Below are 10,474 nucleotides of genomic sequence, written 5' to 3' on the forward strand. Positions count from 1 at the left end.
AGTGTAGCTGTTAGGTCCTTGGTTCCCAGGGGAGGAGGGGAAGCACTATGGCACAGAGGCTGAGAGGATTCAGAATTGTCAAAAATGGCTTCAGGATTGTCTTAAAGTCTTACATATGTAGTTCAAGCTAGCCTCGAACTCATAGCAATCCAACTATCTGCCTCATGAATGCTGGGACTTTAAGTATTCTTTAAAATGTCCTTGAAGATTTTTTTTCCAGGTTTTAAAACTATTTTGAAGTAACTGTAAGCTATAGAAAAAAATACTAAGAAACCCCCATGCACTTTTAAAAAACCCAAATTTCTTTGCTTTAGTGTTTTGGTTTGACCTTGTGTCTGGCCCAAGCTGACCCTGAACTTAGTGAGGAGTTGAGACTAACCTTCAACTGATCCTCTTGCCTCCACCTCCCAAATCCTAGGATCACAAGCATAGACCACCACCAAATTCCAGTTACAAATTCATAATCATATTAATTTTACTCTGCTTTCTTCTTGGGTGTATAGATACACAAGTATTTATTTTTCTGAATTATCTGAAAGTAAACTGACTTCATCACTAGGTTTCATGCTTCCTCAGAATGTACCTCTGTGTAACAGTACAGTGACCAAATCTACATATTGATACATTCTTCTTATCTAATTGTTCTACTCTTACCAATCATTCCAATAATGTCTGTCATGGTTTTAAAGGCTGAAATTTTAAGTTTATCTTCTTTGGGGAGGGAGGGTAGAGACTGCATCTCTCTACATAGCTGTAGCTGTCATGGAACTCACTATGTAGACTAGGCTGGCTTTGAATTCAGAGATCTGCAACCTAAGTGTTGGGATTAAAGACGTGAGTTATTATGCCCTGAATCCTTTTTAACTTTAATTTAGGGGGCTAGAGAGATGGCTCAGAGGTTAAGAGCACTGGCTGCTCTTCTAGAGGTCCTGAGTTCAATTCCCAGCAACCACATGGTGGCTCACAACCATCTGTACTGAGATCTGGCACCCTCCTCTGGCGTGCAGGCATACATCGAGGCAGAATGTTGTATACATAATAAATAAATAAATTTAAAAAAAAAAATAAGAATATACTAACCCGGGGGCTGGAGAGATGGATCAGAGGTTAAGAGCACTGGCTGCTCTTCTAGAGGTCCTGAGTTCAATTCCCAGCAACCACATGGTGGCTCACAACCATCTGTACTGAGATCTGGCACCCTCCTCTGGCGTGCAGGCATACATCGAGGCAGAATGTTGTATACATAATAAATAAATCTTAAAAAAGAAATAACTTTAATTTAATTTTCTTTTCTCTCTCTCTCTTGGTTATTCGAGACAGGGTTTCTCTGTGTAACAGCCCTAGCTGTACTGGCACTAGCTTTGTGGGCCAGGCTGGCCTTGAACTCACAGGGATCTGCCTGCCTCTGCTTCCCAAGTGCTGGAATTAAAGGTGTGCCCCACCACAGCCCAGCTAATTTGCTGTTTTTGAGAGAGTTGCTTTTATAAACTGCAAGCTAGCCTGGCACTCACTACGAAGCCCACAATGGGTCAAACCGGAGATCCTCCTGAGTGCTGAGATTACAGTATGTGCCACTATACCTGGCTTCAATTTGTCTTTTAAATTACAATAATTCTAAGATTTTGTTCAAGAAACAAATAATTTCTTCTGCACGAGAAAAAACACTGTATAATCTAGCTAAATATGTTTAAAATTAGCCATAAGTGACCATAGGTAGCTAGCAATAACCATTAAATTTCTTCTGAAAAAGTTTCCCTTAGCTGAAAATCAAGGACAGAAATTACCAAAAACTAATTTCTAGTTAATCAGGAGGAAACAAACTTCATAAAACTGAACTAAATCAGTTCCTTTTATACAGTGGCTTCTTGATGAGACATGACTGTCGATGAGTCTTCTGCTGTCACAGTATGCACAGTGAGGCTGATGTACATATACCCGTGATTCCAGCACTGGAGTAGACCAGCCTGAATTATACAGTGAGACCACACCTCAAAAAAGAAAAAAAAAAGTGTTCAGGCGATGGCGGTGCACCGCCTTTAATCCCAGCACTCAGGAGGCAGAAGGCGGCTAATCTCTGTGAGTTCAGGGCCAGCCAGTCTACTGAGAGAGTACCAGGACAGGTTCCAAAGCTACAGAAGAAAAACAAACCCAAAAAGAATAAAAAGCCAGAATTCACTTCAGTAGCACATATGCTGAAACTGGATCAATACAGAGAAGACTAGCATGCCCCTTTGTAAGGATAGCCTGCTGGCTGTTTTTCACCCAACTCAGTGGCTGCCCCTTAAGCAAGTGCTGTCCTAATCCACAACTGCAACTCTGTAATGCCACTGAGGGAAACATTATCTAGATCCCTACTTGTTTGTAGAAATCAGGATTCAAAGGTTGAGGTGGAATTCTGCTAGCTGAGAGAGACTGAATCGCAACTAGCAAACCACCTTCTCCTTACTATCGTCTCCCAAAAAACCCATGAGACCTTCTCTCAGCTCCCACTTAAGAACACTTGCTACACCTGGTTGCTCCCTACCACTTCCTGTCAGCTAGTTGCTGATGCAGCCTCCTCCCAGGTTAATTTCACTTAATAGAACAAATGTCTTTTGCATTTTTAAAATTCTATTTAATCAAACAAATGCATGTTTTGCATTATAAAAAGCAGCACGAAGAACCATAACACACCTTAAAATAATATTCCACAACAATAACCCACAAATTTGTGAAGCATTCTGTATTTCTGAGAAATAAATGGTTCAGAGACTAGGGACCAAAAGAAAAACAAACAAAAATCAAAACCCAGAGCTGAGGAGGTGGCTTGGTTGGGAAGAGTGCAAGAGCATGGAGACCTGAGTTTCGATCTCCAGCACCCAAATAAAAATCAGTGCACAGCTGCCCATGCTTGCATCCCCACCACTGGAGAGTGCAGACAGTTCTCAGAGCTCACTGGTCGGCCAGGCCGGCCTACACAGTGAGCTTCTGGTTCAGTGAACATACCTATTGGTCTCCCCATTTATGCTTCTGGACACAAGCACCTGAACATTCACATTACCCAGAAGTACTTCAATCGGCAGAATGCTTGCCTAGCACACACCAAGTCCTAGGTGGGTTGGCTGGTTGTTTGAGATCTATGCAGATCAGGCGAGTCTCAAACTCAGAGATCCACTAGCCTCTGCTGGAGCTGTGATGTGCACTACCACGTGCAGGGAAGCCCTAGGTTTGATCCCCAGTACAACATAAACTGGGTGTGGCTGAGGCACACCTGCACTCCCAGCACAAGAGGGATAGATGCAGGAGTACCAAAACTTTAAAGTCATCCTTAGCTACAAAACAAATTGGAGGCCAGCCCTAACCTACATGAGACCCTTTGCTAAAAACAAACAACTAAAACCCAAACAACTGATGAAATATTGCTCTTAATTTAGAATAAGGCCATATAATTAAAGACCATTTTTAAGGTTCAAAGTAATGTAACACCAAAGAATAAAGGTCACAATTTAAACAATAAACCAACAAATCAGAACATAAGAGAAAATAATGATTAACATTACCACAGTGAATATCAACAGGGATGTTCTCAACTCCTCTTTTTACTGATCTTGGTCGCCCTTGCTCTGTGGAGGTTGAACCCCATTCATCAGCCCCTGCAACTGGCTGGTAATGCACCATGAGCTTGAACAGAAAAGATCAGAGTAACATAGTCTACATTGACTTATGATTCCATACATTTTGAATGACAGAAACACATCTTTCATATACCAAACCTCAACTGCAACTTTGAGATGTAACTCCTATAGACTAAGATGAGAACTCTGAAAATACATTAGATCATATTTCAATAATATCCTATGCATGGGCCAGGTGTGGTGGTGCATGCTTTTAATTCCAGCATTAAAGAGGCAGAAGCAAGAATTTCTGTGAGTTTGAGTCAGCTTGGTCTACATAGCTAGTATGACCTATATAATGAGTTTGAGGCCAACCAAGGCTCCATAGTTGAGACACTGTCTTAAAAAAAAACCCTATACATGAAAGACATGCTTACATAATGTAGATGGTTTTCTTAATCTATAGTGGCATAATTTTCCCTAAAAAAAATTATTTAGCCGGGCGGTGGTGGCGCGTGCCTTTAATCCCAGCACTCGGGAGGCAGAGGCAGGTGGATCTCTGTGAGTTCGAGGCCAGCCTGGTCTAGAAGAGCTAGTTCCAGGACAGGAACCAAAAGCTAGGGAGAAACCCTGTCTCGAAAATTAAAAAAAAAAAAAAAAATTATTTAGGGTTGGGGAAATGGCTCATTGGGCAAAGCACTCACTGTTATCATAGTGTAGGAACTGAGTTAAATAAAACCCTAGAGACCGTGAGTGATGGACACAATAGCACAAGCATCTTAATACCAATGCTCTTGAATTGGGAGGCAGAGCACAGGTTCTGGAAAATAGAGACAGAGAAGCCTTAAAGGTCTGTGGACTAGCTAACAATGAAGAGCGCTGTCTCCAGGTAGAACACGACTGACATTCACATCTGTCCTCTGACTTCAACAAACACACTGCTGTATGTGCACACCCACATTCACACATACATCGTACACAAATCATACACACACAGACACAATATATTAATGACTACACCATACATGTATAAAATTCTTATGTAAAACCTGAATGGAGTAAATAATGACTATAAGTATTAATAACTTTTGAAATAGTGAATTTAATATCAACTATGCCAAAGGTTATCCTATGTGGCGTCCACAGAACAAAAGATAATGGTTTTGCTTAGTAATATCTTAACCTTTGATCTTATTCTCAGTAACATGCTTTTATTCACTTTACCTTTGGGTTGTGTAATACAATAATTTCTCTGTTTGGAGATTCTAGTTTCTTTTTCCATTCATCCAAAGTTACAGCAACCATGTATGTTTCCTTAAAATAAAATTTTATAATATAAATAAAATATTATACTTTCTAAGTACTTTTTGTTAAACCTGAACTTATTAATGAATTCCAACAAGAAAATCATTCTACAACTTAACCAATTCATTTTAAAACTCTTGATAGTGTAATCCTGGCCTTGCATATATTAGACAAGCACTCTGCCATTGACCTATATTCCCCAGCTCATTAACATTTTTAATTTTTTAAACAATTTTTTATTTATTTTTATTTTATGTGCGTTGGTGTTGTGCCTGCATGTCTGTCCGTGTGAGGAGATCAGGTCCCCTAGAACTAGAGTCACAAACAGCTGTGAGCTGCGATGTGGGTGCTGAGAACTGAACCTGGGTCCTCTGAAAGCAACCAGTGCTCTTAAGCACTGAGCCATCTCTCCAGCCCCTCAATGGACATTCTTTTACAATGACCAGCAGCCAAGTGTGGACTATACCTGTAATCCCAGCATTTAGAAGGCTAAAACATGATTACTGTGAATCTGAGGTCAGCCAGAGAAACACAATTAAGACCTTGTCTCACAAACATGCAGTGTCTCAAAAAGGTAAGAGTGCTTGCCTAGAATATAAAAAGCCTATATTCTATCCGCAGCAAGGCATAAAACCGAGCATAGTGATGGATTCCAAAAATCCAAGGTGGTAGAAGCAGGAATATCAGAAATTGAAGCCACCTTCAAATACCTATCAAGTTTAGGGCCGGTCTGGGGTAGGTGAGACTCTGTCTCAAGAAACAAAACAAAACAAAACACCCCTGTCTCTAGCAAAAGACAAACAAATAACAACAGATTAAAACAAAAAAAAATACTACTTTGAATTCTATCACTATTCATATTGACACACAGGTCAGAAACATTCTGTTTCGAGTTCAAGACCAGCATTATTTCTCAGAGCAAGAAAAACACACTAAAGAAAAAGCACAGTGGTTAAGAGCACTGGCTGCTCTTGTAAAGGACCTGCATTCAATTCCCAGCCCCATATGACAGCTCGCAACCATCTATAACTCTAGTTCCAGAGGACACAACTCCTTCTGACCTCTTTGGGCACTGGACACATATGGTACCCTTACACACAGGCAAAACACTCATTAAAATAAAAAATTTTAAAAATGGTTATGTTTCGCGCCCCACCTCGTCCAGCAAGGAAGACGCGACCACTGGAGCTCTTCTCACTGCAGTTTATTCCAGGACTTTATTCACAGCAATCTATCTCCTTCTTCTCTTTCTCTCCTCTCCTCTCCTCTTTCCTTCCTCTCTGTCCTCCTGGGCAAACCTCTCCCAGCCCTTAAGTAGGCATGGGCTGCCAATCCCCGATTGCCAGGTGGGCATTGCCCATAGGCACACGCATGCAAGCAGCTGATGATCATTGTGTGATCAGGCATAAGTCAGACTTTAGCCATAGGAGTTGATTATACATCTCCATCAGGTGTGACACCACGCAGCTCGCTACAGTTATGAGTCATGATGCATACCTTTAGTCCTAGCACTTGGAAGGCAGAGGAAGACAGATCTGAGTTTGAGGCCATCTTGGCTACACAGCAAGTTCTAGAACACCCAGAACTACACAAAGAAATCTTGTTTCAAAAAATTAATTAATTGGGGGCTGGAGAAATGATGGCTCAGTGGTTAAGAGCACTGACTGCTCTTCCAAAGGACCTGGGTTCAATTCCCAGCACCCACATGGCAGCTCACAACTGTCTGAAGATCCAGTTGCAGGGGATCTGACACCTTCACACCAATGCACATTAAATAAAAACCATAAAAAATATTTTTAAAAAAAATTAATTAAAAAATAAAGATAAAAGATTGCACCAGGCGGTGGTGGCGCACAACTTTAAATTCCAGCACACAAGAGGCAGAGGCAGGTGTATCTCTGTGAGTTCGAGGCCAGCCTGGACTACAGAGCAAGTTCTAGGATAGGCTCCAGACCTACAGAAAAACCCTGTCTCAAAAATCAAAGATTGTTTTTGGTCATATTGTAAATGTTAACAATAATTACCATTAGGGAAACATTTATATTCACTTAAGAAGTATAATACAATTTTTTTTTCTCTTTTTTTTTCTTTGGTTTTTCAAGACAGGATTTCTCTGTTTAGTCCTCGCTTTTCTGTGTGGCCTTGAACTCAGAGATCCGGCTGCTCTCTGCCTCCTTAGTGCTAGGATTAAAGGCATTCACTACTAGCACCCAACTGGTATAATACAATTTCTATACAATTTAAAATCTAAAATTAAAACTTTACCATGAAACTAACTTGCAAAGAGAAACTACATAAAGTATGATATAAAAGCAGGCAAATTTTTCCTGGAAGTATACAAAATATGTTAGAAGAATTAAAACAACAACAAAAAGTAAATGACAGAAGAGAACATGAAGAAAATGGTAAGTAAACCAGAAGCAGATGAATACCTCCAAAACTTGGCTGAAGCTCTCTGAGTAGGGAACGTATTTATTGTCTTTGTCTCCCTTGTAAAACCAAGTACATCGTCTCACTTCTGATGGCGGTTCGTCCCAATACACAGCATACCGCATCCTTTCCCCTAAGTGAACGTCATATCTGCCCCCATCCGTGGGAACAACTCTCTCATTACAATCTTTCCCTAGCAAGAGTTGCAAAAGAGAAATGAAGTGCAGTATGCCACAGTAACTCTCCCAAAATAAAACCCTAAGTTACACTCTTGTTTCACATGAAACATAAAGTTTCTACTTGGTGACATATTAAAGCAAATGGAATTTAGTTCATACCTTTCTCATGAACGACTTTTCTTAGAAATGTCAAAAAACCAATCATAAAAAAAAAACCAATCATATTTTAAAGAAAAAATACTCCCTGAACAGTTTTTCTTAGACAATAAATGCCTCTTACACACCCACTTACACAACACACACACACTCTCACACTCACAGATACACACATACACAGAGATTTTTCTGAAGTTTTTGCTTGAGAGATAAAAGGGTAAATTAACGACAACCATAATGCTATACCATAAACAACACTATTCCCGTCTCACGAGACGAGAACAAATGACATGTTAGTTCATTCTGCAGTGTGACACCTGACTCCAGACACACGTTCCAAGTCAAAACTCAAACACAAGCTAGAATACAGAAAATACTGGATGATATGCAGAAATTTAGCGTAGTTTTCAAAGAACAAAAAATGCAAAGCTCCTAAAATGTAACTTTAATAGCGATGGCAGTAAGGACCATTACTTTTTAGTTTGAGAGATTAGAGGCCATTTTCTTCTTACCAGAGCCATGAGCCTCTTCGAGCTGTTGGGAGTCGTCGGAGTTGAAAGGGATCCATAGCTCCTTAGAATCTATCATCTTACAATAAAACCAATGTGAAGAGACAGGTTCGTACAGGCTGCCAACATCCATGTCGATCAGCTCAAAGGAACTGGAGGAGTTTGATGAAGGGGAGGGATCTGACTGGGACAGCTGCTCCTGGTGTGAGTCCACTGATGACATTTTGCTCTGGAACACAAAATATCAGAATTATTTTGCTGTAAAATTTCACGCGTGTCCCCGCCCTCCCACCCCCGCCACTCAGACGAAATGATCATCTTTTGGAAGCCATTCTTGAAAACGAACAACAAATTATAAAAGTTACATAACTTAAAACAAAAATGTAAAATTATTTGGGGGAAGGGAAACAAAATGTTCAGCTTCACCCTTCTGCTCCGAGCTCCCAATTCTTAGAAAACTAAAACATATGGTCAGATAATGAGCTCTTTAACACACAGAAATTTCAAGAAACACACGGTCAAGACTGATTGTAACAAGATATTTCACCATAATCTTCAACCTAAACGTAGCACCAAAGGCTGAAAATCTACTGCTTCCAAGTATGGCGGCATACAGTGTGTCATATACTTATAACAGGTAGCTTAAAACCTCTGACACATTACGATTACACATTTATTTAACTATTCGAATCTTAAAAATATGAAACACACAAGTAGTCACTTAAGAATCATTTTGGCTGATCCAGCAAGTGTTCTTCAATAGGGACTGTGGTACATTTAACGCCCAAACAGGACTCTGCCTGCAGCCACAGTTGCTCACCAGCCCACGGAGACTGGGAACCCAAGTTTCGGGTGCAAAGTAACAGGTGACCTCAACAGCCCCCTCCGCGGAGAATGACAGAGGAGTTTGCACCGCTGCAAGACTCAAACGCCGAGTGAACTAGCACCGCAGACATCACATCAATGCTGAACCCAAAGCCCTGCGTGGAGATGCTTGAGCAGCATCCCTGCCCCCGCGGGGCACGGTCTGACCGCAAAACCGAGAGCGGGGACAAACGCTCCCCAGGCCTCCCCGTTATCCCCGAGAGCCTCGGCCTGCCCTCACTCCTGACCGACTCCTGCCGCCAGCTCCAGGCCCCGCGCCCCGACAGGGCGCAGCCGAGCCGCCCACGGAAGCCGTGGGGTCCAGAGGACACCGGAGCCCACCCCCGTCCCCACCCGGCCCGCTCCGGCCCGGGTGCCCCGCGCCGACCTGGACTCGCTTGCAGCGCCGCCGCTCGCGCTCTCGGCCCTGGCCCAGGGAGCCGGGGCATGTCCCCGCCGCAGCCTACCTCCCAACCCGGGTGGAGCGAGCGGGCGGAGCCTGCGGCCGCGCCCCAAACCCCCGCAGCGCGGGCTCCGCTCCGCCGAGTCGCTCCCGCAGTGGCGACTGCCGTGCCTTGACGGAGGCGGCTCGCCCGGTGAGGACCTGAGGCACCGGAGGACCAGCCGAAGTGTCGCGAGAGGTGCGGGGCTCGCGCGAGATGTAGCGCCTCCTGCGGGCAGGCGTCGGACGCCGGGCACGCGCTGGGCACGCGCTGGCGGTGTGGGGTACGGGCGGGGCGGCCCGGGAGCGGCGGCGCTGAGGGAGGAGACGCCGACGTGACCCTTCTGGACCCACAGGGGCTGCTCGGCGCTTCCCGGAGGGGACTCGGGCATCCTGACCCCTGGGGGGTCCTGACGACACCTAATGGGCCGGACTCCGGGGATGGAGGACACAGGGATGCGGGACACAGGGATGAAGGATCACTCGACAGGAAGGGTTGAAGGCAGGCTGGAGGGCAGCAGGCCGCTGGTATCTGGCATTCTCCTAAGGTTTAGCTAGCGCCACTCTCTCTCCCCTTCTCCCCCTATCCCCTCTCTACCTTCCTCCCTCCCTTTCTCCTTTCCTGATCTCCCCCGCTTCTCTCCCTTCCTCTCTCCTCCTCCTTTCTCCTCTCTTCCCTGTCTCTCCTCTCCCCCGAAATCTAGATCGAGAGGTTACCCAAAGAGCACCTCTGAAAGCACAGAGGTGCGTCTGGCAGGATGTGGAAGCTAGAGGTATTTTTGTCCTAGGTGGTGTAACCTGGTGGAGGAGGTTCACATAATCCCAGCTGTGGCTTGTTGTTGAAGCGCCCGGCTGGCAGGTGCCACGGGAAGGAAAAACAAAATGCTTTAGTATTTTCTAACTTGATTATAAGGCAAGGATTTGAAGCATTTTCAGAAACTGAGCGAACGTGAACATTTTTTATCACATTAATATGTTAATACCGTACAAATCAGC

General features: G+C 43.6%; 1 protein-coding gene across 4 annotated transcripts in view; it reads right to left on the reverse strand.

Annotated features, from left to right (window-relative positions):
- Positions 1 to 9,639, reverse strand: part of Ddhd2 (DDHD domain containing 2) — a 33,942-nt gene extending 24,303 nt beyond the window's left edge. Inside the window, exons 1-5 of one of the 4 annotated variants that reach the window (XR_007592591.1) lie at positions 9,425 to 9,639; positions 8,176 to 8,401; positions 7,331 to 7,521; positions 4,818 to 4,907; positions 3,540 to 3,660 (exon numbers count right to left, since the gene is read on the reverse strand). Coding sequence is in view for 2 of the 4 variants with exons in the window: in XM_050146766.1 (XP_050002723.1) it covers positions 3,540 to 3,660; positions 4,818 to 4,907; positions 7,331 to 7,521; positions 8,176 to 8,395 (622 nt within the window). In the remaining 2 variants the exon portion in view is untranslated. The remainder of the gene's footprint in view (positions 1 to 3,539; positions 3,661 to 4,817; positions 4,908 to 7,330; positions 7,522 to 8,175; positions 8,402 to 9,424) is intronic. The other 3 variants (XR_007592590.1, XM_050146766.1, XM_050146765.1) reach the window with 3 other exon arrangements.
- Positions 9,640 to 10,474: the final 835 nt, after the last annotated feature.

The sequence above is a fragment of the Alexandromys fortis genome, unplaced genomic scaffold, assembly GCF_014885135.2.
Source record: "Alexandromys fortis isolate MF-2015 unplaced genomic scaffold, M_Fortis_MF-2015_v1.1 scaffold_55, whole genome shotgun sequence".
In the NCBI taxonomy this organism is placed as follows: domain Eukaryota; kingdom Metazoa; phylum Chordata; class Mammalia; order Rodentia; family Cricetidae; genus Alexandromys; species Alexandromys fortis.